The sequence below is a fragment of the Centropristis striata genome, chromosome 7 (genome assembly GCF_030273125.1).
Source record: "Centropristis striata isolate RG_2023a ecotype Rhode Island chromosome 7, C.striata_1.0, whole genome shotgun sequence".
Classification (NCBI taxonomy): domain Eukaryota; kingdom Metazoa; phylum Chordata; class Actinopteri; order Perciformes; family Serranidae; genus Centropristis; species Centropristis striata.
In genome coordinates, this window is record NC_081523.1 from 17041996 (window position 1) to 17069586 (window position 27591).

At 41.4% G+C, this 27591-nt stretch overlaps 3 protein-coding genes across 3 annotated transcripts; 2 read left to right on the forward strand and 1 right to left on the reverse strand.

The window, feature by feature from the left end:
* Positions 1-1308: 1308 nt before the first annotated feature.
* aebp1b (AE binding protein 1b) lies at positions 1309-21418 on the forward strand. Its single transcript, XM_059336819.1, is given in 22 exon segments — positions 1309-2106; positions 3059-3223; positions 3313-3393; positions 5966-6328; positions 7526-7600; positions 9228-9290; positions 9577-9660; positions 12384-12455; positions 12547-12656; positions 13162-13301; positions 13385-13469; positions 13554-13698; positions 13785-13873; positions 14345-14468; positions 15358-15554; positions 15697-15873; positions 17555-17718; positions 17889-18445; positions 18607-18746; positions 19454-19553; positions 19678-19844; positions 20564-21418. Coding segments are annotated over 22 exon segments (3687 nt in total). The 5' UTR covers positions 1309-1889; the 3' UTR covers positions 20936-21418.
* On the reverse strand, positions 21208-25251 carry pold2 (polymerase (DNA directed), delta 2, regulatory subunit). The gene is made up of 11 exons (XM_059336820.1): positions 24922-25251; positions 24513-24745; positions 24030-24151; positions 23789-23912; positions 23572-23686; positions 23290-23488; positions 23079-23159; positions 22454-22611; positions 22233-22360; positions 22040-22141; positions 21208-21881 (listed from the first exon to the last, which is right to left on the reverse strand). Exons 2-11 carry the CDS (start codon positions 24736-24738, stop codon positions 21721-21723), a joined length of 1416 nt encoding a protein of 471 aa, XP_059192803.1. The 5' UTR covers positions 24739-24745; positions 24922-25251; the 3' UTR covers positions 21208-21720.
* Positions 25247-27049, forward strand: nono (non-POU domain containing, octamer-binding). Its single transcript, XM_059336821.1, has one exon. The coding sequence runs from the start codon at positions 25463-25465 to the stop codon at positions 26780-26782; it is 1320 nt and encodes a 439-aa protein (XP_059192804.1). The 5' UTR covers positions 25247-25462; the 3' UTR covers positions 26783-27049.
* Positions 27050-27591: the final 542 nt, after the last annotated feature.

Here is a 27591-nt window from a genome sequence, read left to right on the forward strand (position 1 = left end):
GAATGTATTGCCCCTGCAGATTGCTGTCTGTATTGTGAAATAGCTCGGTTGAAAAAAAAAGTGAAAGCATTCTCAAGCCAGCTCCCCAGTGTGTGTTTCTGTATCGTTGCCAGTTGAAAAGGCCTCTGCTTAACCTTACTGTATTCAGAATTATCTGCTGCATTCTTTGCAGTCTTAGTCATATCCTCCAGATATGATTGCATCTGCAAGACAGTTTTCTTCCAATCAAATCTCCTCAGCTTAATTCGGTTCCGTTCCACTGTCTGAATTAAATTATTTGAACAGGTGTGTGTATTTGCATGCACTTGGAAGTCTGTGCCTCCACGTGTGTCCATCTTGGCTGACATTTTTGCTCAGACTGAAACTCTTATGACTCTGTCTAATAGGCCTTTAGTGGGCTGTGCAGTGTTTTGATTGCACTGCTTTATTCAGACATCAGTCATGTCTAGATAATAAACCTACTTTTGTGGAAGAGTGCAGGTGACGATGGAGTTTTCTTAGGAAAGTGAGGCAACAACTTGGGCTGAGGTCATTGCATTTTGTAGGAATGGTTGCATAAGTGGGGTAACATTACACCTTTTTCCACTAACAAGTTTTGCATCTCTTCCTCACTTTAATAAATGTATGTGATTTAGCTGAGATTAACATTTTACTAAAATTGTTGTTATTTCTGTCTAACTGGAGTAACATTTCAGACCTAAAATGGATCTATCATATTCCTCACTGAGATCAAACAGCTCTGGATTACCAGGGAGGACAAGAATATTCACTGACTTTCTTCGCAGTGAAATATACTACACCTCCAGCATTTCAAGGCCCTGACTAGATCTTCAAACAGTGGACAGACAGAGGAGGAGGAGGAGGAGGATGGGGGATGGCAGAGAAAACACCAAATCTTAAAAAGGTTATTATTCTGTCATCTGCTCAAACAATCCTCCCGTCCTTGGAGTTTTAACTTTGCTCCTCCATGGCCCCCTTGCCGACCATAACTTTTTCTCCAGAAAGAAGAAAGCGAGCTGCGCAACGCCATAAGGAAAGAATGACAGAGCGCCACAGAGACGAGAAGAGAAAGCAAAGATTCATTCCCAACGAAGCAAGTCCTGGACTAAAAAATAATTTATGTTCTACTCCTGCCTGTTTTCATTTTCTTTGAATTCCTCCCTCTGATGATTAGTGGTGTTTGGTTTTGTTAACACACACACTAAATCCCTATCCTCCCCTTTTTGCCCCTTCCTCCTCCTCCTCCTTCTCCTCCTCCTCCTCCTGTTGTGGAATTCAATGTCCTAGGACTCACTCCTCTCCTGCTGTTCTGCTCTGTGGTGAGTCTGCAGGGTGAAAGCTCTCCACTGAGGAATTCAACAGGAGCTGCAGAAGAAAAAAGAGCTGGTTTCTATCTCAAACCCAGGAGGTGCAAGCCCTGTAGTCTGAGGCCTCACCTGCCCTCCTTCATCCTCCTCCCCCCACACCTCCTGTCTGAGCCCTGCACCTGTTCTAACTCGTCTGCCAGGTGAAGGGGATCCTCTGGCCTTGCGCTGTTTTTTCAGCTGACCGTAGCTGCAGGGCAATTAGGAACCCAGTCTATTCATTTGACTGGATTGCTGCTTTGCTCTGCGTCTCTCTCTATAACCCACCTCCCTTCCCCTCCCTGCCTTTTCTTACCCCCCTCCCACTCCATCTCCGTCTAGCCCAGTCTGGTTGACACCGTGGGTACGTGTGGAGCTGCAGAAACTTCTTCTGCTGGAGTAAAAGTGTTGATCACATTGCAAGGACACAGGGGAGGAAAGGGTGACAAAGAATTCTTCTATTGGAGGGGCGAGGTTGCAGCATTGGACGGCTGAGGTAGAAAAAACTCCAAACCAAAGGATTCTGAAGTTGGAAGAGCAGCAGGTATGAAAAGCCAGACTGTGGTTGTGTCTGTGGCTCTGCTGGCCCTGTGCTGCCTCCTGATCCCCAGAGGAGGGGAGAGCGCTGGGGGGATAGTTTCTCTCCAGCAGACTGAAGTGGAGAATCAGATGCGAGATGAGTCCCTGGATGACCCAGAAAGGGAGCAAGGACTCACAGGGGACAGCAGGGACAAGAGAGACACAGAAGAGGCTGCACAGGCAGGTGAGTGGGCACATTTTGTACTTAAAGAAATACAAATAAGTCACACAGACGAGACATCAAAGCTGTTCAGGTTTGGTCTAAGCTCCAATATGACATGGAAGAGCAAACACAGACACAAACACACACCCATTCAGTGTGTGACATCTTCAACAGCCATGAGAAAGTCCAGGTGCTCATCTGTCCACTAATACTTCACCAAAGCCAGATTTTTTTTATTTTTTTAGCTTAAAACAGACATGAGAAGAAGACACTGAGTCAAGCATCTTGCAGACAGATTTTGACCTTTTCCACCATCTATAACCCTGTATGATTAATGCTGACTCAACTGCACATTCACGCTGGAAGAATGGTTCTGGGAGACTGTTGCAACACACCTCTTCTCTAGAACTTTCTAACTAAGCCTCAAATGTAATACACATCAGTCTGCACTAGCCCTTTAATGAGTCTCACTGATGGGTTTATGCTCTCGCTGTAAGATGTTGCTGAGGTGATTGTGATATGTTTATTGAGCATCTGGATAGATTTTATGTCATTAAAACTGAAGCGTGGTTAATAGAGCGCAACTAATGGAAAGAGAGAGAAGTGTTTTCCATGAAAGTGCCTCAAAACTTCAGACAACCTCAGAAGGAAATACTGATGAACCTGAAGCAACCACTGAAATGTATCTGGCTGTCTGGATTTTCCCTGGCAGCGTTGCTTTTTGACATCGCAGGAAAGAAATCATTGCATAATTTGAATCTCACACTGCTCATAAATTAATCAAACAAAATGTTGCCCTGAATGTGCTTTAATCAATGAATAATTTGCCGTCTGGTATTGGCAAAAGAAGACGATGATTTATGCATGAGTATTTATTCTGATGAGTGCTACGTGCTTAATTTGATTCTGACTAAAAGTCGATTAAGTGAGTTTTGGGAAAACCTCTCCCTTCTCGTTTTCCTCGTTTTTCCAGGTATTTTGGGCAGGGTGAGGAGGGCGCCAGACGAAGAAAAAAAGAAGAAGAAGGACAAGAAGAAGAAAGAGCCAAAGGACCCCAACGCCACCAAAAAGCCCAAAACTGACAAGAAGAAGAAGAAGGACAAAAAAACAACCACAACTCAGCCACCAACCACAACAGGTGAGGACGGAGCAGAGCAGAGCTGAGAGCTAAGTTTGTACTTGAATGACTTGAATGTTGTTGACCTTGTGTTTGTCTGCTGCCTTCAGCAATCCCGACTGAACCACCCACTGAGCCATACACAGAGACATACACAGAGCCATACACGGACTACCCCTATCCTGACCCCGGTGAGTGAGTGACACACACTCAGGAGTAACTAAGGGGGGATGGGCTGTAAATATATACTTCTATATATGGTGTATACATCTTATAAATCTTATAATCTTAGAAAAAATATATATATTTCAGTTGATTTCCCTGCTAGGGATCAAGAAAAGCTTATCTTACATTTCTCTTGCACTCTTCACATCAAGACAACATTAATATCTAATTTGGACCCTACCCATGACTTAGGAAAAAAACTACAACACTTACCTTAAAATACCGGAATGATAAACAATTTCCACCATTAACCCTCTATGGTACGCATTGTGATGTCAGTTAGGAAATGAGTGGGGTTTTTTTGTCTTAAAATAGACTAAATAAACATAATCTGAATAAAATTTATAATTTTTTTTTTTTTTTTTTTTGTGGAAGCTTTTGGGGTTTGTTGCCCGTAGGCAACATTGTACCATAACAGTGCACAAGTGAAAAAGAACATTTTTTGAATTAATTTTAACATCATTTATTTAATAAACATGTGTAAAAGAGTCACTTCAACAGGGTCCAATACATAACATTTTAAATTTAAAAACATTGTAAAACAAACTTTTTTAACCGGTTTCTTGCAAAAACATGCATTGTAGAAATCTGACAGGCCGAAAATGGTTATGTTGTCTGAGGGCAACATCGTACCATAGAGGGTTAATAACTAAGGGAAGTCTCTTCACAGGTTTTAATGTGTGCTGTCTGATAAATTACCTCAAGTGATTTAGTGCTTTAAGTGGGGCTGTTCACAAGTTTGGTGGAGCTACACTTAATCTGGCAAACAAGCGAAAGAAAGATGTGCCGAAACTCAAAATGATTTATTGGAGGGTTTACTGTGGCTGTTTTCCAGTGCTTGGTTTTGTCTTGACTGTTTTCAACATCTTGGCCGGGTCACAACTCTCCTCAGTACTAAACAGTACACTAAAATATGATTCTGACGACATTTGAGGCTAGAAATAGGCATTGCAGTAACAAAATCTTGAATTATATATTATATAGTTTGATCTGAGTCTGGTGGGTTGTAATGGATGGACCTCATTTGCATAAAGTTGAGATCAGGTTTTTGTGATAATGCAAATTCTTACACAGCAATGGTAAGTCAATTTGCATCACTACTTAATGCTCAAGGCACAAGGCTACCTTAGCCACCAGTAGCAGAGCACACACAAATCTCTGACCAAAGTGAAGTTGCATTGTCGGTAAAGTAGGCATGATGTTTTCACAAGGTAGAAGAATGTGTGCAATTGAAAAGACATTCTGTTGCTTTGATTTTGATCCATCATGTAACCAACAATGTGGAAGGACTGCTATGCCAAATTGGTGGAGTAAACTAAAAGATGTTGTAATCTAATTTACCTTAATGCATTCCTACCTACCTTTATTTTTCAACACTCATTTTATTGAACTTTTATATATATTTCACTTATACAGATAGACAACAATCAAAACAATAACATCCACAAAATAAACAGTCCACAACAAGACACTTCACATACTGCACACATTTAAACAAATGAAATAAACTAAATAAAACACAAACACTCAACTACACATGTCAACACAGCAGTTTCAAGTTGAGAAACTTGAGGTGCATTTTAACATTTAAAAAACCCTATTAAAAGTTTCCACACAGTCTCAAACTCTGCAGTCTGGTTATATAAGTCAGTCTTTCCAACACAATACAAGATGCCATCTCCTTTATCCACACATGTATCAAGGCCACATCCATTTTTTTCCAAAACAGAGCGATCATCCTCCTGGCCTGCAAGAGTCTGAAGTCAATTAAAGTTGACTTTTTAGGAGTGACAATACATTTTTTTGGATATACGGGCGCATCTCAATACATTAGAATATCATGGAAAAGTAAATTTCCAGTAGTTCAAGTCAAATAGCCCCAACCAAGTATTGAGTGCATATACAGTCATGGAAAAAAATATTAGAGCACTTTTTTTCTTCAATTTCTTGTTCATTTCAATACCTGGTAAAACTAAAAGTGCATTTGTTTGGACAAATATAATGATAACAACAAACATAGCTCATAAGAGCTTAATTCAAGAGCTGATATCTAGACATTTTCCACGTTTTTCTTGGTAATAACCAAAATCATTTAATGCTAGAAAACCATGGAAAACAAAAGTTGGTCCAATAATTTTTTCCATGACTGTTTTTGAATTGAATTACTGACATAGATATTCTAATGTATTGAGATACATGTGTATACCAAGTATACATATTTTTGCCTGGTGAGGTACCTTCACTCCAACATTCTCAGTTAAAGTCAGAGAAAGTTCTTCCCAATATTTTTTTAATTTTGGGCAATCCCATACGCAGTGGTACAGAGTACCCTTTCCTTCCAAACACTTAATGCACGTGTCTGGCACATCAGGAGACCATTCCTACCTACCTTAATAGATTTATGGAATAACAGCCAACAATGCACAAATTAGAAGTGGAATTAGACTGAAGTTGAACCATAATATAATAAACTTGAGAACCATACAAAATACTTTTGTCCAGACATCTGAGATTGACTTTGCCTCTGTTCTGTGTCAGAAAATGAGTACTGGAAAGGGGACGATGACTACTGGGAAGCTGACCCCACACCCCCCAGGCCCCAGCAGCCCGAGGCTCCCACAACAGATCTTCCATATGACGACTGGAGGCTGGAGGAGGAATACACAGCCGCTCCAGCCGTGACAGACGTCTACGATGACTACTGGAAACCGGAGGAGAAAGGGCCGTCCACTCCGCTGCCTGATATCTACGACGACTACTGGACACCAGACAATTAAGACCCTTATGCTCCTGTGACTGATAACTATGACAGCTACTGGAAGGAGGCGGACCCGACGCCCCCTGCCCCTGAGGTTGATGGGAAGGTCGGGACGGATGACATTGATTACTGGGACGCCACATGTAAGTCTGACTCTCTGTTTGTCTCTGCTTTGATTTGATTAAGGATGTTTGTGGGATGACAGTTTGTCAAACATGAATAATATGAGATGAGACTATAATGATCCCTCATTGATGATTCATTGCTATTGAGAAGACTTTAAAGCACATACATTTAACAAATAAAGTTAAGCCAACAAATATTTACTTTGAATGACAAGAGCTTTTTAACTTAATTTTCAATTGCATTCATTTTTACTCTGCTTTGTTCCTTCATGCACCACAATGCCTCATCACTACTGTTTTTCCTGTGTTGGTAACAGCCGCAGCCAAACATGCATAAGTGAGTCATGGTTTGAAAAACAGTGTCAGAAATGTTTCAAAGAAAAAGTGCAGGGAGTAGTTTAACCCTTTTGCATCCTTTTGAAAAACTGATTTCCTTAAAGAAAGAAAATGTTCAGGTCAAAAAACTGCCAAAAAATTACATAATAATATAATTTTCCACGTTCACAGAGTTAAATCGTTTAACTTACTTCAGCCCTGATCATTCCCACCAAATATTAAGTCATTTTTCAGAATTTTAATTGGCAGTTTGTTTGCAGAATGTGGCTGTTGCATTTAAAATAAAAAATATATAATTATTTTTTAATGCTAGGCAGATTGGTTTTCACAGTGGTTTTCATATGTCAATAATGAGCATTAATTTTGATGCGTTGCATTAACTACCTGAAATAAGTCCAAACAACTAATCCTGAATAAAATATATATTGTATTTTTTTCAAGTCTTGACGTGTCGGTAAAACAACATATTAGACACAATATTTAGACCAGGAGATTCTAGGGTTTAGGATCTAATTTACAGACTTTAAATTAGATTTCATATGGTATGACCACTATCTCTTCCAGCCTCTGTCCACCTGAAGTCAGCAGTTACTGAACCAGTTTTTTCCACAGGCTCAGATGTAGGAAACAGTGTGTCGTCTGGCTCTGTGACACTCATCTGGACCAGACTAACATGTCCTCATTACTCTGTGTTTCCAGCGTACTGTACAGAACGTCTGCTCTCCCAACATTTCCACTGATTCACTCACACTCGCCGCCTGTCCTGCCTTTTCTGTCACTTTCTCCTGTTTCTGTGTCTGCTTCCGACACTTAAATAATCCCTCTGTTTGATCATTTACGATTTTTTTTTACTATGTTTTGTTTTTTCCACTCCTGCAGTTGAGGTGCCAGAGAATCTTCCGTTCCCTGATGGTAAAGAGGTCAGCCCTGAAATCAAAGTAGAAACTATCACAGGTAACTGCTGCCACTCGGAGATTTGAGATATTCAATTAAAGGCAGGAAGCAGACAGGAGTACTATCACAGAAGCAAAGTAATGCACTGCTGTGGAGGGGGCAGTAGCAAAATGCCTTTTAGCCACCTAAAAAAAATCAATATCAGTTTAAAGTGTAAACTATATTTAGAACATATTCACCACTGTGAACGAGTCTTGTTTAAACTTCCTCTTATGTTGCAATTATGTTATTTAAAGTTTAAAAATCTAAATAAATAAAAAAATTGTTAAAAGTATTTTTTCATTTAAAAAAAAAGTAAAAAGAAATAATAAAAAAATCAATGTAATTTAAAACGATTTTATTTTATATGTAGTTCTTTTTCTAAAGTACATAAAAAAAGTTTTTACATGCATTTTTTATGAAAAAGAAAGTGAATTATCCTCATTAAACCATGATCTTTGAGAGATAAAGAACACCATTGCACAAAAAATTGATTGAAATGGTTAGTAATGGAGTTATTAATGATGGGATTTTTTAGTTTCTGACACTTTTGGATGAATAAACATGCCCTGGGTTATTGCTGTTCCTGAAGAAACGAACATAACTGGAGGGTTAAGTTTTCGTGGAGCTTGCTCTCTTCAAAGCCACCGGACTCCAAAAACAATATTTTTACGTTGCAGAACATGGGAGTTGCTGGTCTACCGCTGCCCGGATTGTTTAGTATGTTAGTGAGTGTTATTGTGTGACTTTGGTGTTACGGAAGTCAGATCAACCAAAGTCACTCAAACTCACAGAACGAGGCAGCGGTAGACCAGAAACTCCAGTTATTCTGCAGGGTAAAATGTTTTAGTAAATGATGTCTGGTGGCTTTGAGAGCACAGATTGGCTGCAGCTTCCCCCACATAAACTTAAACAGGCCTCTCTGGCAACAAGTTAGCGGTGATAATATTCTAAATATAGTGTACATAATCTGATATTCATTTTTTTTAAGTTGGCTAAAATACATTTTGCTTTATTCCTTTCTGCTTCTCCAATCTGGGGCATGCCAACCACCCACTATGGGTAATACACTATAGATAAATTCATCATATAAACACTTCTAAATATCCGAACTATCCCTTTGACATGTATTAATCTGTCAAATGTTCAATTAGGCCGTTAACTAGTAAGAAATCTCTGTAGACTTGTGACGCAGATGAAATGCCTGTTCCATCTGTGCCTTTAGGCTGGAAGCAGATGAGAAATCATGAGCAATTCAACACATGGGAATACCATAATAGTGAGTCTGTGAGCTAACCTGCCCTACTTTCCAAACAGGAGTGGGTGGGTTTGCTTAGTTCCACAGAGTCAACAAAACTTTCCTCGGTTTTGATGTGGCGTTAAAAAAAAAAGGCGCTCTGTCATCAGATCACAACTCTGTTATGATTCTTGTAAATGTAAATTAAAGATTTAACAACCTAAATACATGGTAGGCTTCACAGTGGCATCCAAATAGAGAACAGTTGTCGTGGTTGAATAAATCAGGGCCGTACTAACCTGTAAAACTTTATTAAACCATGTCATCTTATAAAGTCTCACTTGTAATGTCGCTGTGTCTCTGAGTGATTGAGAGAGTCGTCTGACTTGATGTTTCTTTTTTTGTATGCAGAGGAGCCCACAGCCACTCCCTATGAGGGGACGTGGTATGATGATTACGATGAATATGGAATGAGTATGTACACACACACACAACAGAAACCTATTCATATTGAGTGTTTTACATTAGATCCTTTACTTAAGCTGCAGTGCAACTTCCTGCCAACAAAGCTTAGAGGAAGGAAAAAGGATAAAAAGTCAGGTCAATAATTTTCCGGATTTATAAATGATCCTTTGTGACCTTTTTTGCCGTTTATGGTTCCTAAAAGCTTGCAAAAACCCAGAAAGACTTGCACACTGCTGAATACTGGGCTGCTGTATTTATAGGTATTTCTATAAAATTGTTCCTTGATTTTCCACAGGGAAGAAAGAAGACGAGACAGACGAAAAATGGATGGAGAAGGAGAGAGAGAGGGCAGAAAAAGAGAGGGCGAGGGAAGCAAAAGGTAAGAAAACCCAGATGTTAGACTTTTTTCCCCCTTTTCTTACATAACATCATTGTGCACAGTCATGTCTGAATGTATACGATGTTGTAGTTGCCAAAGCAAAGAACACGCTCTGTGACCTAAGTGCCAAAGTACTAACAGATAACAGCGCTAAGGTGTTCACTCCCTTGGATCACATTTCTGTTGTAACAGAACGCAGATGTGACTTCCCGCCACGCTGATGTCAGCTGGCCTTTTGGTACTTGCTTTAACTTGCAAGGCAGGGACAAAAGTTGAGCCCACCAGTACAAAATGGAATTATACAGAAAGCTCTTGGACAAAAGCAAAGAGTGGGAGGTCAACTGAGAACGATCTGCACGCAGCGGATTAGTGAGAGTGATAACGGAAAGAGACGACAAGGGAGAATTAGCAGGGCGAGAATGTTGCAATGTCTAAAATATTCACACCACATTGGACTCTTTTCTCCGCCACGTGTCTGCTGTGTGTAGTGGGGTTAGCTGGTGGTTAAGGCGAGCCTGGAGACGATGATATATAACACTGTCAGGCATGGTGTCAATAGGGCTCTTCCTGTGTGGACAGTTCTAGGGCTGTACCGGATAGCTCAATGCTTCATTTATAACACTGACATTCAAATTCTAAATTAGCACCTGAATTCTGTGCAGCTTCTTTTTTATTCATTTTTGTATTACATGTCTATTTATTCAGTTTAAACCCAGTATTTCTGCACAGTTGCAGAAAAATATTAGGCTAAAGTAATTTTATTAGTAATATACTATTTGCATCAATCAATCAGTCAATCAAACCTTATGTATATGGTACCTTTAAACGGGAGGCTGTGGCTCAGTTGGTAGAGTTGGTTGGCCCCTAACCGAAGGGTTGGTGGTTCGATCCCTGATCCCCAGCCTACATGTCGAAGTATCCTTGAGCAAGATACTGAACCCCAAATTGCTCCCGATGCTGTGTTCATCGGTGTGTGAATGAATTCCCAATGGTGGCAGGTGGGACCGTTTAGGGTAGCCTCTGCCACCAGTATGAATGTGTGTGTGAAAGGGTGAATGAGCGCAGTCTGTAGTGTAAAGCGTTTTGAGTGGTCGCAAAGCGACTAGAAAAGCGCTATATAAGTGCAGGTCCATTTACCATTACCATTTAAACAAATTAAATGCGTTTTACAAGTGACTCAGGATGCTAAAAATAATTAAACTTAAAAAAATAAAATTTAATAAAATTAATCACAATTATCAACAGTAAATTGTTTATTAAACAAATAAATAATGAGGATGATAAGCGAAAAAAGGGAGGACATAGAGTTATAAACCTCTACACAAAAGCCAGACTAAATATGCAGGTTTTTAGTTTATATTTTAAAAATATCAATATTTTCAGCTCCTCTGGAGGCTGATCCAGCAACATGGAGCGTGATAGCTCAAATTAGTTTCAGCAATTGTTTTTGTTTTGCTTTGTGGAACAGATTCCAGTGGTGGCTGCTTCAGATTGTTTCTGAATCTTGTGATGCAGCATTTCAAATAACTCCAGACCAAAATTTATTGGAAAAAGACATTCACGTTCAGTTCCAGTCATCACAGCATGATTTAATCTAAGAAAATATTTGTGTCAGTCCTCGTTTGTTGCCATTCAGCTTTTCAAAAACATTTTCATTGCAGTTGAAAAAAAAACATCTATAAAATGTAAGAAAATAGTGAAAAATGTCCTTCCCAGTTTCTCAAAATCCAAGGTGATGTCTTTAAATGTCTTGTTTTGTCAGTCCAAAACCAAAAGATATTTAATGTAATATGATACAAGAAAACAAGAACAAGAAAAGGCAGGAAATCTCCATATTCGAGAGGCTGAAAACAGCATTTTGTTTTTGCAATTTTTGCATAAAAAATTACAGTAATGATTAATTGATACTCAAAATAGTTGACAATTATTTTTATTTCGATCGACTAATCGATTAGCCAACTCATTGTTGCAGATGTTCCCTCTTGTTCCACACAAAGGGAGGCACACACTGGTTTTAACAGGGCGGTTAAGCAGCAGTCTTACAATAAAACTAAATTTTTCCTGCAATAACAAAAAATCTATTTCCGTTCTTACACTTCTCACACTAAAAAACGACAACAGATATTTGAAAACCTCAATAGAAGTTTCACATTTCCAAAAAATGACATTTACTACAGCTCTACACAGTTTATTGCTATCTTATAGTAAAAGGCATTTTTAGCTAACACAAGTTCAGCAGTTTCTGTTGCATGAAGCACAGATCTGTAACACAGAGGTCTAAAGCAGATGTGTGATTGCACCCACAGACATCAATGTGTGTCAATGGGTGCATGTGTTTGTCCACTTGTGCATGTAGGTACTGTAGGTGAGTGAGCTTACAACATGTTTCACATTCCCGCTGTCAGTTAGACGTCTGGCAGCCATACTGCCAGCAATACACTGCATCATGTCAATGATGATGGATGAGGATTCTGCAGTGTTCTTCAAAAGTATAAACTCTGTGGGTCAGGATGATCCAAGTTTGATGGGAACACACTTGGAATGGGAGGGATTATAACATCTGGGGGGGTTCACCGCACTCCAGCCATGGGGGAGTTTTGGCATATAAAATCAGCAAAATAAACATGAATTCCCAAATCATTTCTGGGCAGTGAGAGAGAAAATATTCATCCAAGACAGCGCAATTTATCTGGCATTCAGACTGTTTTTCTGATTTCTGCCAGAGAGAGCGCAGAAGCTGAAGGAGGCAGAGGAACGAGCCAGGAGCAGACCACGTGTCTACAAAGAGCCAAAGAGTAAGTCAGCGTCTGTTACAAACCTGGAAAACATTGCATACGCTTTGCTAATATAATTAACATATCATTTGATGTTCTGTGTACGTGGCAGAGTGTCCTCCCCTGGGGTTGGAGTCCCATAAGGTCGAGCCAGACCAGCTTTCCGCCTCCTCCATGTCTCAATATATTTTTGCACCTCAGAGGGCGCGCCTCAACATGCAGGTACACAACAATCAGAGCAGGACCGCTGTGGTCTGAACGCTCACATACAGTACAGCTATCACTTACATAGTGCCAGACCTGGAAATAAGCACCAGCTTCCAGACACATGTCGGAAAATACTGTTATGGCTAAGTCTGTCGCTTCCATTAGCTGCTTTGGGTGTTTATGTTCAGCAATCTTTATAGTCCAAGAATCTTTTTAGCAGCTTAGTAATTAAATCAGATGATAAATCTTCCAAATGCTCCTGCTTTCCACTGCTGATTTTTTATTCAAAACCTACTTTGAATGCCAACTTTTTATGGTATCTGTGATGTATGTGCAGGGACGGGCTTAAAGGGATCTTTTGAAATTAAGTTGTATGAAGCTTACACCAACTTCCTCATACAACCCCACCGAATTATCCCTTTCAATGACTTGCATGTCAGTGCATGATGAGCTGATATTTGAAGTTTATGCATGAGTCAAAGGATGCATCAGCGTGTGTTGTGGCCTCTGTGGTTCCCAGGGCTCGGAAGATGAAGATAACATGAGAGGTGGAGCGTGGTGTGCAAACGCAGAGGACAGGATCCACTGGTTTGAGATCGATGCTCGCAGGGAGACGGAGTTCACAGGAATCCTAACACAAGGACGAGACTCCTCCAACGAGTAAGACACAAAGATATAAACAATATATAAACATAGATGATTACATTCCATTTTCCATTTCCTAATTTATTGTCTCATTTCAGGAGTGACTACGTGACGTCCTACTTCCTGGCTTTTAGCAATGACAGCAGAGAATGGACCACCATCCATGATGGATACGCTGACTGGGTGAGTTCACCTCCATGGGCACCATGCATGAAGTCTGTCTCCTCTTTCCCTGACTGAAGGCTCTCCCTTTTCTCTCTGTCCCAGTTGTTCTTTGGAAACAATGATAGGGACACTCCGGTCATGAACCAGCTGGCAGAGCCTGTGGTGGCCCGCTACATGAGAATCATCCCTCAGAGCTGGAACGGCTCTCTGTGCATGAGGCTGGAGGTTCTCGGCTGCCCCGTGCAAGGTGGGCCTCAAACATCAACGATTATGCATGAACACACACTAAAACACATTCAATTAATAATGCATTTTGTTCTTTTTGTTTCACAGATCCAGCAGATGCTCGGTTCAGGCAAAATGAAGTGACCCCGGTAGACTACTTGGAGTTCAAACATCACAGCTACTCAGAGATGGTTGCAGTGAGTATCCTCATACAGAGACCGCCTGCGTGTCTGCTGGCTGATTGAAATTCCACAGGAAATCCTCAGTTATTTCCCCAAAGATGAAAACAAAATAATTTCTCTGGAACAATTCATCATTGAACTAGGAGGTCTGTTTAAATCCACTTTAATATAAACTGATATTTAAACCCCTGCAGAGGGCTCATTCCTCCTCATTTTGTTATTTCGCCACCACCAGAGGGCAACAAGACCTTTCAACACTGACGCACTGCTAATCATGAAGAGTCCATTGTACAGAGTACATTGTTCAAGGGCACGATTCATGATTTTTCAATAACGCAGATAAATCCAATTGGCTTGTTGTTAACTTAATAAATTGCTGTGACAAATCTGCAAGAAAGCCTCTGAAGATGGATGACTGACTTGCATAAATAATGTGTAAATATGATGCCTTGCACACTGATGATTTCCATAATCTCACCTGTTCAGCTCATGAAGGCAGTGAACTCTGAGTGTCCCAACATCACCAACATCTACAGCCTGGGCCGCAGCTCCAAGGGACTGGATATCATGGTCATGGTCATCTCTGGCAACCCCACAGAGCATGAAATAGGTATGAATGTGTTCATACAACCATGATAATAGCATAAGTTAATAAGAAATGAAATGGATAGTACAGACACTGAAGCTACTTCTGTGAATGGGGGCAGCAGCAAAACCTATTTTAGCCACCTTAAAAAAGGCCCACCTAAAAAATTTTTTATATCAGGTTAATGTATGTATATATTAAGAATATTTTTACCGCTTTACCTTGCCATCAGACAGCCCATTCTGACAGGGAGCTGAAAATGTTATTTCCGTCTGTGCCCTCTTCAAAGCCACCAGACTTATTTGACAAAAACAGTAATTTTACCTTGCAGAACACCGAAATTTGCTGGTCTACCACTGCCTTGATCAGTGAGTTTGTTTGGGTTATAGTGTGACTTTGGTTTTTTTAAAGGGTTAGTTCAGATTGAACAAAGTCACACAATAACACAGACAAACTAAATGATCGGGGCAGCAGTAGACCAGCAACTCCAGTGTTCTGCAAGGTAAAATTACTGTTTTTGTCAAAGGAGTCTGGTGGCTTTCAGAGACCATAGATTGCAGCTTCAGTTCTCCATCAGAAATGGCAGTCTGGCGGTAAGGTAAAGCAGTGAAAATATTCTAAACATAGAATGAACTTAAACTGATATTGCATAGTGGTATATTACTTACTAGCTTCCCTGTCAGTACTCCTGCCCTCTTCTCTAAACCCCTGCTGTAGGTAAACACTGACTATGGTTAAGTATCTTATACAACCCCACTTCAAAAATCCAAACTATCCTATTAAACACCTGAGGACTGATGGGTCTTGATGGCACCACCTATGATTCCTGTAAATCCAAATAAACACCAGGTGGAAGTCAGCAGATTATGGCGAAGGGACAAATAACTACAGTCACGTCTGGTTGTCTCTGCAGGCGAGCCGGAGTTGCGATTCACGGCAGGTCTTCACGGAAACGAGGCAGTGGGTCGGGAGATGATCCTGCTTCTGATGCAGTACCTGTGCAAGGAGTACAAAGACAGAAACCCCAGAGCCCAGCAGCTGGTAGAGGGAATACGCATCCACCTGGTGCCATCGCTCAATCCCGACGGACAGATGGAAGCTTTTGAAGCGGTCAGTGATCATTAAAAGTCATGTGTTTCTACTTAACTGGCAAACAAAAGAGAGGAACAAACAGGAAATGTCAGTGAATCATGCTGTGGTAGTGGTTTAGGGTGACTTGGCGCCATGTGATTGTCCAAATTCTCCCCCGCAGGGATCAGAGCTGAGTGGATGGACCACAGGACACTTCACCAACGACGGCTATGACATCTTCCAGAACTTCCCCGACCTGAATAGTATCCTGTGGGATGCCGAAGATAAGGGCATGGTGCCCAAACTCACCCCCAATCACCACGTACCCATACCAGAGAGCTACGAGACTAACAGCTCGGTAAGGAGGAGGGAACAGAGACAGAGGAGACAGAAGAACTCAAGTGACTAGGGGTCTCCAAAGCTTCACAGGGGTTGAAAGGCCTTCTTGATTTTGAGGGGTGAAAACAACTTTTTCAGGGTTCAGGTATTAAGTGCCAGCTCAGCATGGTAAAAGGAAAGCAATGCAAAAACCAGGTGTTCTTGGTTAAAAGTCAAGGTATTTATTTCTAAGGAAAAGGCAAACACATCATAAATGGTCAGACTAAAAGAAAAACAAATGGCTTGTGGTTGTTGTTAAAAAACAAGAAACAAAATGAGGACTTTTAAACCAAGAGCTGCAACTAAATAAACCATTAAACATTAAAATAAGCCCCTGACTAACTAATAAACAAAATAAATCTGTGTGTGTAGGTTTCATCAGTTTTCGGAGATTATTCCCCAGAAAGTTTAACTAGTGTCTGTATAAATCCCCAGAGTTTTAAAACAATCAACAAAGCCTTGCTTCTTCTTTTTAAATTGTGGGTTACAATAGTATACAGTCAAACAACTTAGAGCCATAATTACATCAATAAAGAACCACATGACAGACTAAAGAATGACACAGAAATAAATAAAAATGTGGAGAGCAAATTAACATTGTATGCTAGACAGATCACCAAATAGTTGGTTACAATTTTGTATGGTAGACAAGCTTTTCTTATTGTTTACATTTTCCAGAGACTTCATTAATGTAATAAAATCAAGTAGAAAACATTTTAAATAGGTGGATGATTAACAAAGTCTAGCTCAACCACAAAAAAGACAAAGTAAACGATCTACTAAGTTCTCAGCTGCTACTGTTGTTGAGCTGCAGAAAACTTTATTGGTTGATTGACAGGCTCGACTGAGTGCCACACCAATCAGAATCCATGGTCAGCAGAAAGGGGGCGGGGCTTCAATATGATCCGATCGCACATGAGGGACGGCACATCTCAATTAACATACAATAAAAACAAGGCAATTTAATCATTGTCGTAACCATGCTACAAAATCTTCGTTAAATAGCCATTTTTTGGTTGAAAAGTACACAAATGAGCTAACAGAACAACAGCCAAGTTTCACAGAAAATAAAACATGTCATTTGTCAAAAAAAGAAGCTTATTAGATATGTATGTGTTGTTTATGTGTTATTTTGTTAAGACAAAAATAATAATAATAATAATAGTAAAGGTAACCTTATTAAACCTCCTCAAATTTCAAATGCAATATTCACAGGAAACAATCTGCTCAAAATGAATCAAAATAACTTGTTTTACACAAACTTCCTGCAGTAATTGCCTTAACTATTTGGGTTAATTGTATAATTGTTTATTATTATTATTATTATTATTATTATTATAAATTGTTCTGTACTGCTGTTGTTGTGCATTGCATATTATATGAAAAATCCATAAATTATGTCACTCAGTCAGGGCGTTATCACTTTACCAGTGATAGAACAAAGGTCCCTTAAGGGAAAAGGGAACCTGTAATAAGGAAACTGGTTCCGACACACTTCCAGCTGTTTTTCCTTAAAAGCTCTTCTCCTCATATACGAGTGTTGTTGTTTTTTCTATACAATGGAAATAAAAGACCTTTGCACTCTTAAAAAGGTGGTTGCGGCCTACTCAGTAAACAAAAATGTGTATACTGTACTTACATTGATCCTGTTGTTGTTCCAGATTGCTGTGGAAACCAGGGCCATAATCTCCTGGATGAAAAGCTATCCATTTGTGTTAGGTGCAAACTTCCAGGGCGGAGAGAGAATTGTAGCCTACCCTTATGACAGCTTACGTCTCAACAAGCCTGCCAACAGCCAGAAACCCCACAGCCGCAAGAAGAGACAGTATGAATTTATCTTCTCCTTTTGACACAATGTTTGTTGTTGTTGTTTTCCTGCTTTACACATACATTTATTTCATCTCACACTTTTTCTACTCATCTTCTGTGTGGCTCTGCATGAACCGCTTCATGCAAAGTTAAAGTCTTAGTTCAGCAGAAATATATTTCTTTTAGGTATGAAGAGGAAAGTTTCGATGTGACAGAGTGGGGAAGGGGCTATCACGAGGAGCCAGAGGAAGACTGGAGAGGAAGGGGATACGGAGAGCCAGAAGAAGAGTGGAGGGGCCACGGCCAGGGCCACAATCAAGGCTACGACCAGGGCCACAATCAAGGCTACGACCAGGGCCACAATCAAGGCTACGACCACAACCAAGGTTACGAACATGGATACGACCACAATCAAGGTTACAACCATGGCTACGACCACAACCAAGGCTACGACCATGGCTACGACCAAAACCAAGGTTATGAGCATGGCTATGACCACAACCAAGGCTATGGCCACAGAGAGGAAGAGGAAGACAGAGGAAGAAGTGACGGCTACCAGTACACTGAGCCGGAGGATGAGCCTCGGGTGATTGCAGACGAGTCCCTCTTCAGGTGGCTGGCTGTCTCCTACGCCTCCACACACCTCACCATGACACACACCTACCACGGCTCCTGCCACGGAGACGCAGCTGCCGGGGTGCACGGCATCGTCAACCGGGCCAAATGGAAGCCAGTCACAGGAAGTAAGTAGAGGCCATTGGGTTCATCATGTGGGTCGCAGGTATTTCAGCTGCCTGCATGCATTTACATCACACCCTGGTGGACGATATGTGAAATGCACGCTCTGAGGTTAATCTGTGTGTGTGTGTGTGTGTGTGTGTGTGTGTGTGTGTTCACCCTCTAGGTATGAATGATTTCAGCTATCTGCACACCAACTGTTTTGAGCTCTCCGTGTTCCTGGGATGTGATAAGTTCCCTCATCAGAGTGAGTTGGCGTATGAGTGGGAGAAGAACAGAGAAGCGATGCTCATCTTCATGGAGCAGGTTAGTCACACACACACACACACACACACACACACACACAGCACGTCATGTTCAGCATACAATCTGTTGTACTGTAATGCAGACTTTCTGATTTGATATTGTCCTAAAACAAAACAAAAAACAGGTATATTAAATGAAAATGGTGCTCAGTCATGGTGGCAACACAATAAATAACTCCAATTCTAACAAATCCACATTAGGGTTGACCTTTATGTTTGAAATCAACTTGATAATATTAAAATATTTTCTAGATATTGTTCTGTCTCCATATTGATAAATGATAAATGTGTCCCACTGTGGTGTGCTTTATAATAAATAGAACTACTTTACTTACTATCAGAAATAACATAAGACTAACACAGTCTTCTCCAGAATCCTCTTGCAAACTGTCTTTACCATTATCTGTACATTTGTGTACTTCTTAAATCCTGTTAACTTAAAAATTGCAGGTGACCTGTGGAGAAATAACTGCAACATTGAAAGAAAAAGAAAGAACTGGACTGAGTTGTGATGGAAGCAAATCATATTTAATAAGTGGCACCTCAAAAGGCATCGTCTCAAAATTTAAAACCTACTAGAATTATGAATACGACTTTTTATAACATATTGTGACCTTTCTAACAATCTCATTTAGGACTTTTTAGGAATTTGCAGGAACCTTGTAATTACATTGACCCTCTTTTAAACGGTTCCCCCTCTCTATCCAGGTGCATCGAGGCATCCGAGGCATTGTGAAGGACCAGCAGGGGAGCCCAATTGCAAACGCCACTGTATCAGTAGAAGGGATAAACCATGATGTCACTACAGGTCTGCAGAAAGACTTCCTCTCTTCCCCTTCATGCGTCTCATATGTTTTAACTTAGCTGCCTTAACACAGTGTAGCACAATCTGTGCTAAAAACAAAATGCCTTTCCTCTCTTTGTTATTGCAGCACAAACAGGGGACTACTGGCGGCTGCTTAACCCTGGGGAGTACCGCGTGACGGCTCGAGCTGAGGGCTTCTCTCCTGTGACTAAACTCTGTGTGGTGGGTTACCAGTCAGGAGCCACCGCCTGCAGCTTCAACCTGGCCAAGTCCAACTGGGACCGCATTAAACAGGTAAGACATCCTGAACTGACCACACCCTAGACTGACTCACTGAAAGTAGAGTATTAGGATAAGCCTGCCATTGGCGAGCAATTTCATATGGAATTCTCCGCCCCCTTCTGCTATCTGCACTCACCAGCCAATTCATTAGGTACACCTGTTCAACTGTGCAGATGACAAATCTGCAGCAACTGCATGATATTATCATTTCAATATGGATCAAAAATGTCTGAGGAATATTTTCAGCACCTTGTTGAATCTATGCAGTGAATGAAGGCAGTTTTAAAAGACAAATGGGGGTCAAAACTAGTACATTTGTACCTAATGTGGTGGCGTGTCAGTGTATTTTGCATGGACACGCACTGCTTCAAGGGTTAAGCACTGCCCAGTTACTGTAATTGGTTAATGAAATACTTGCTGCCTGAATGATATACAAGTGCAAGACATGCTGCCCGGTGACCAGAATAGGCAGCTAATTTATCTGGGGTTCAGTTTTAGTTGGACTTCGACTTTAAAACACTTTTATTTTGAGATTTGTTATAGTCCTGTGCAGTTTTGGGGGGAAGTGTAAAAGTTATTCAATGGCCAATGTTTTACTTTGAACACACAACTGAAGAATTGAGAATTGTTTGTCATAGAAAATCAGAATCAGAAGGTCTGTTTTTAAAATTGCAATATGTGCATCACAATGATCTAGTACCTAAAAAAGTCTCTTTTAAATTTCTCTGCAGATTATGGCCCTCCATGGCAACAAGCCCATTAGACTCAGCTACAGCAACAACAAAGTACACAACCCTGCAGTTGCCAATAGCAACCGGCGTGTGGTAAGTGGCAGCAGTGGATATTCACAGAATTCACAAATCAGCGCTGAACGGCAGAGGAGGCTCAGGATAGCTCGTCTCCGTCGACTCCGGCAGCAGAGATTACTGAGGTTAAGATCAACGACGACATTACCCCCAACAACTACAATTCCCACAACACCAGAGACCACGACATCCTGGTACGACTCGTGGGTCATAGGGGAGGGACAGTCCTCGACGCCTGGCGGCTTCACAGACTCCTTCCTGGATTATAACTACGAGTACAAGATTGATGCCTATTAATCTGAACACACACACACACACACGGTCCTCTTCTACAAGTAGTTCTCATTGCCGTGTTGTACTTGGAGCAGGCTGATAAAGAATCTAATGAGGAATCCTGTCTTTGTATGACACAAACGCAGTGGGAATGTACAGAATATTAACTACATTCATTGTATAAAGATAGTGCATCTATTACTCAACAAAACGCCTCTTCACAGTACTTGACCTTGTTAATTATAAGAGTACACACAAACACAAATTCACATTTTTATGACTTCTTATTCCGTCTGTTTGCTTCATGAAAAGTTGTTTATTGTGGACGCACATTAAAGAAAAGTCATGCTTTTTTTTTTTACTTCACCAGAGTTATTTACCATCCATTGCAGAAATATTTTTTATAGTATGAACAGTCACAGAAGGTTTTAAAAATGTTTTCAAAGTTGGTAACAGAGAAGCAGACACAGCTGGTTATTTTTCAAATAAAGGCTTGTTAATACAGAATGCTTGTCTCTTTTTTGGCACCTTTGTGAACACTGATTGAAGAGTAGAGTAGCAGGATGTCAGTGATGTTTATCTCTTACAGTCTTATGTAAACACTTTAATAGAAGCATTAGAAGCAACATTATATATAAAGGTGATTCTAACAGCAATCCATTGACTCTTATGATACTGGACAGCATCAGTGTAGAAAGGACTGCAATTCTTTGCCCACTGCTGCCTTGATTCCTTGTGCCCAGAATGAATATTAACAAATAGTGTCCGAGAAGTGTCGGTGTGTTGGTGCTGCATGTGGATATGGAAGCTCAGTGGCTGATGTTCATCTCACTATCCTCATCGTCGTCAGCGGAGAAGGCTGAGAAGCTGACTGGCTCACATGCAAGAGTACGTAAATTAACCAGACACGCCGTTTGGGTGCTGCTGAAGTCCGGAACAGTAACCAAAAGGACTTCCTGGCCATCAGGGCCTGCCAGAAAGAGAAAAAGAAGAAATATGTTGGCACGTTACTAAAGAGAAAGTCCCTTCATATGGAATAATGTAGCCAAAATAGTGTCAATATTTTGGAGTCTAAAGTAAGACCATCGTGATCATCCAACTAGTTTTATGTGCACATCACATACTGACCTTTGATGGGCTTGGACGCAAAGGTCGGGGCGTTGCCACTGAAGTAGACGTGGGGACACTCCTCGAGGATAAAAGGGTCTTTTTTGTAAAATGGGTAACAACCTGACAAAATTAAAAGACCACAGTGTGAATACTTTGGACTGATATCAGCATGAAGGTTTGTGTTTTCTTCTGCATCAACTTGTCAACAAACCAAGAGTATCAGGAGCCGTAGGGGCCAGGTGTCTGAGTCGTAGCGTGTCTTCCAGGATTTCCAGGTGATTTTCCATGCTGCTGTACCTCTGGATGTCACAGACATTCTGGCCTGATGTACCCAGGAACCTTGGTAGTGAGACAAACACCTTAAACATCTGGAAACTTGCTTGGGATTCAAAAGGTAAGTTGAAACACAGCAATTTTGGATGTTACGCTCACCTCACTCCATCAATGTTAGCTTGGAATGGATTGGAGGCCAAGTTTAGTGTGGGGTACACTGAGGACAAGGGGAACATACAGCGGTGCAGAGGCTGCTGAGGGAGGGTGTAGTTGGTGGGGTCGTACTGGCCGGGCATTACATCCACTGGAACCGAGGCCTAGAAAAGCAGAAAGAAGTGACACTGAAGCACTTTTTTCAGTTCAAAATTATTTTACTTACTTAACTTGTGTTGAGCAGTCTTTTGTCCCAGGCTTTAATATGTCTAATGTTTATTATTATTCATTTTTTACAGTTTATGGCTATGATAAATGGTGTAACTTTTTTCATTCTTTTTAAAGATTAGATACCTGTCGGCAGGTTGTGGGGTTCAGAGGATGGGTGATTGATAAAATCCTCACTTTTTACGTAATTTAAATTGACGTACCACGATTTAGCTATTTTTCTGACAAAAATCTATTCCCAACCTGTTTTTGGATTTAATAATTAGACTGGAATAATAAAACAAATTAACAATATGGCACAATCTCGGAGGGTAAACAAATATATCAATGCACACTATATATTGTACAAAATAATATAAAAAATGCATATGCTGGACATATGTAGAGGGGGAAGCAGACTCACCACCAGCTGATGCAGCAGCTCATCCAGCAGACGCATGGCCTCCACGCTGCCAGCCTGAGTCTTCTTGGTGAGGTACTTGGGCTGGACACACAGAGAGGGTAAACAGGTATTTGGATGTTTTTAGGTGAACAACTTTTTTGAAGAAGTTAAACCAATAAGAGATATATGTATGTCTGTAAATGTGCGTCAAGGTGAAACAGGCTCCAGTTACCTTTGTTGATGCGTCCTTGTCTTGTGTGTTTTGGCTCAGGAGGTTTCCAGCCAGTACGACCCTGGAAATCGTCGCTGCCCCGCTCTGCTCCCCCTGGTCACCGAGCTGACCGGTTACCATGTCGACAAGCAACTGCAACCCTAGCATGCTGTCAGCATGACTACTTCCAAGACCAAGTCCTGAGACCAGGAGCACAAACCTGAAAGTGACAGACAATAGATTAGGATCTATTATCACAAAATGCTTGGATTTATGTGTATGTGTGTGTGTGTGTGTGTGTACCTGTCAGAGCTAAGCGCAGGTCTTGGTGTCTGCAGAGGAAGATCAGCCATGCAAAAGTCCTCAACTGTGAACTTCCCATCATTCTTCTCAGCTCCATATATTGCAATAACACTACCTGAAAGAGAAACAGGAGGGATGCAAAAGAGATGTTACTCTTTTAGTGATTTGATAGTTAAATTCTTCTTCATCCTGCTGTGACACCAAGAAAGATCCTGACCTGTGACACACTTGTCTCGGTCAATTTTGCCCTCCAGTTTGATCCTTTGCAGCTCATCCTCAAGAATCAGCTCATCTGTGTCGCTGATGTATTTGGTCCGTGCAGGCTGAGGCAGCAGGTTGTGCTGATGGAAAGAGGAAAACCGCAGACATGATACATCCATAACACCTGCCAGAAGCTGATTTCATTTTGTCTCTGTGAGAAAGGGGCCACAGATGTTGAATTAAGCACGACTGCTAACCTCCTCACTGATCTCTTTCAGAATAGATGGCTGCAATTCCATACGCTTGAACAAGGTTCCCACAATGCAACACTGCTCCCCTGTCTGAAGATCACACAGCTTCCTGATAAGCACATTCGATCCTTGCAGAGACAGAAAGAGACAAAGAGATGAGAAAATACATGGAAATTTAATTCAGATGCTTTTTAGTTGCATAAGTCAAGTCAAGTCAAGGCTTATTTAAAAACAACCTTGGTTGACCAAATTGCTGTACAGTTATTAAAATACAATAAAATCATACCCAAATATAGTGATACATTAAAAAACAACAACAATGAAAACAATAAAAATAATGAAAAACTCAATTATATAAAGAGTAAAAGGGCAGAAGTGCAAGTCGATTAATCACTCAAGTAAAGTACAAGTGCCTCCAAATTGCACTCTACTTTAGTAAATGTACTTATTTACTTTCCCACATGTGGGGCATAAATGTCCTAACCTTACCCCACTTCTGCTGGGCTCTTTCTGAGAGCAAGGGCCTCATCTGCATGAGTCGTGCTGCGTAAATGTGAGCATACTGGCGATTGAAACTCCGATCCCCGACTGTGTATCGGTCGGAGCATGGACTGTAGGCCAGCGACGTCCTCTCAAACACCGGTCCCTGGTCCTCGGAGGCAGGTCGGCAAAGCAGAGAGGAGCCCTCCTTCTGGGCGCTCATATCGGAAAACATGATTGTCCTGAAGCAGGGGAGATGTACATATGCAGGTTTACAAAGTGGCTTTACCAGGCTAGCTTCACAGGAGTTTTTGACTTCGCGTTAGTTAATGACAGCGAGTAGTGCTGTGACTGTCTCTTACAAAACATGCCTACTGCTTTCATAATATCGCTACTGTGACAGTTGTAACAACCTTACCTTAGAAGAGAGAAAGTCGAGCTTCAGCTGATACCCGTTTTAAATCAGGTATTACGTTGTATTTCCAGATATCACTGATTTTATTCCTTAACAGCGAGCAAAAGAAACAGTTCCCGCGAAATCACTCGCTCAACATTGCAATTTTTTTCAAGGCGAGCGCGAAATCTCGCGAGAAAAACAAATCAAACAAAAATAAGACATTATAGTAACGTAACGTACCATAAACCGGAGACGAAAAGTACCTAAATACACGTTAAGATGTAGTGTTGCACACTATTGTTATATATACGGGTATAAGGTTGTATAATGTTAAGATTAAAAAACCGAGACCGGTTTATTTTTTTATTTTTTTCACACCGTCGCGTAGTGTTTACGTCACAGATTTATAAACATTAGTCGCAGAACATCGACGTCACAAAAGCGTCGCGGCAGCACGCAGCCTCGCCATTTTCATCGCTCTTTGTGCGCCACTAGCTGCTAATAATTTAGCATATTTTAACCGTCGATTCGGGTTTTAATTCGTTTGCAAAAAGACAAAAAGATGCAAGGAAACAGAGGCCAGCAGAACCACGGGTCTAACCGCCCGGGAGACCAGAAGAAACCCGGAGGAACAAACACGAATGGGCAGCAGCCTGATCCCAGCGAGCAGACAAACCCCAATGAGGCCTTAACTCTGGACCTGCAGAGCTTCAGAAAGCCCGGGGAGAAAACCTTCACCCAGCGCAGCAGGCTGTTTGTGGGGAACCTACCAACCGGAGTGACTGAGGCGGATCTGGAGAAACTCTTCGAAAAGTACGGCAAAGCAAGCGAGATCTTCATCAACAAGGACAGGGGCTTCGGCTTCATCCGGCTGGAGACCAGGATCATAGCAGAAATCGCCAGAGCCGAGCTAGATGACACTCCATTCAGAGGCAGGCCAATTCGGGTGAGATTTGCCACACACGGTGCTGCTTTAACTGTGAAAAATTTACCAGAGTTTGTGTCCAATGAGCTGCTGGAGGAGGCCTTCGCTGTGTTTGGTCAGATAGAAAGAGCTGTGGTTATAGTGGATGACCGAGGAAGACCCACAGGGAAGGGGATAGTGGAGTACACCTCAAAGCCAGCTGCAAGAAAGGCTTTGGATAAATGCAGTGATGGTGCCTATCTGCTCACAGCTTTCCCCAGACCTATTACAGTGGAGCCCATGGACCAGCTTGATGAAGACGAGGGCCTGTCAGAGAAACTCATAAACAAAAACCAGCAGTATCACAAAGAGCGTGAGCAGCCACCACGGTTTGCTCAGCCAGGCTCCTTCGAGTACGAGTACGCCATGCGTTGGAAGGCCCTGATGGAGATGGAGAAGCAGCAGTACGAGATGGTGGACCGTAACATGAAGGAGGCCCAGGAGAAGCTGGAGGCTGAGATGGAGGCAGCCAGGCACGAGCACCAAGTGATGCTGATGAGGCAGGACCTGCTGAGGAGGCAGGAGGAGCTGCGGAGGATGGAGGAGCTCCACAGTCAGGAGGTGCAGAAGAGGAAGCAGGCCGAGCTCCGGCAGGAGGAGGAACGCCGGAGGAGAGAGGAGGAGATGAGGATGCGCAATGAGGAGATGCTGAAGAGGCAGCAGGAGGGCTTCAGAGGCAACTTCTCTGAAAATAGAGAGCAAGACATGAGGATGCATATGGGCGGTCATGGGATGAACAGAAACTCTCTGGGTGGCAACGCTGGTCCTGCAGGTACTCCCGGCATGGCTGCTGAGAATGCTCCAATGATGTCCGGGCCAGGAAACAACAACAACATGCCGGGAGGAGGCCAGGGTGGCTTCCCCAGAGGCCTCCCCGGGCCTGGAGACTATGGACCAAACAAGCAGCGCAGATTTTAAATCACATGTCTACCCTTTTCATACTCACTGTATTTTAAAGTTCAGGTAGTGAGTTACTTTTTGAACTTTAAAAAACTGTTGCATGTCTTTTTTTTTTTACCTTTTTATTTGTACCTTTTTTGAGTTGTGTCTTTAGTACTAAAATGTCATAACTCCAAATGAGCCATATGTTTTATGTTATTTTTCACCTTTAGTGTTAGGGATAGAAAATGTTTTTGTCTTGGACATGTTGGCTTTTTCTGGAATAAATTCACGGTTCCCTAAGAATTTTGTTTTTTTATTTTTAATTTAAAGACTTCTCAATGTGTTTCAGAGCAGCTTGGAGCCAAATTTGTCCCCATTAAGACACATTTTTTAGCTTCTACATAACCATTGTGTAGAGAAAAGATGGCAAGTCTCATTCTGGCACAGATTAGAGTATTGATTGTATGAACTCTGGGCCCACTGATAAATCAGTGACCTAAATCACAATCCCAAGGCAGCATATAATGTCAACGTCAATAGCACAATCTCCAACGAGTCAGGCAGAATATAGTGCAAACAGTCATGAAAACAGTTGCTGCTTTGCTTTTCAACACAGTAACAACAATCGTGAAGAAATAATACTAATGTTGAGGTTATTTTGGGATTGTTCTACACACCAGCTGATGTGAATTACCTTGCTGATTAATTATTAATCGTTGATTTTGTTTTTTCTTCCTTATTGTAGGCTCGGCTGTGTTATTACAAATGTTTTGTGAGCTTGTCATACATTTATTTCCCCTCCAGTCAGAGAACAATTTTTTTTGACAAGCCACATATAATGGCTA

Coding starts and splice junctions, on each gene's coding strand:
- pold2 (XM_059336820.1), bottom strand. CDS start 24,738: ATGTTTTCCGATATGAGCGCCCAGAAGGAGGGCTCCTCTCTGCTTTGC. Junction 23,913..24,029: donor TGAAAGAGATCAGTGAGGAG/GTTAGCAGTCGT, acceptor TCTTTCCATCAG/CACAACCTGCTGCCTCAGCC. Junction 21,882..22,039: donor TGCGTCCAAGCCCATCAAAG/GTCAGTATGTGA, acceptor TCTTTCTGGCAG/GCCCTGATGGCCAGGAAGTC.
- nono (XM_059336821.1), top strand. CDS start 25,463: ATGCAAGGAAACAGAGGCCAGCAGAACCACGGGTCTAACCGCCCGGGA.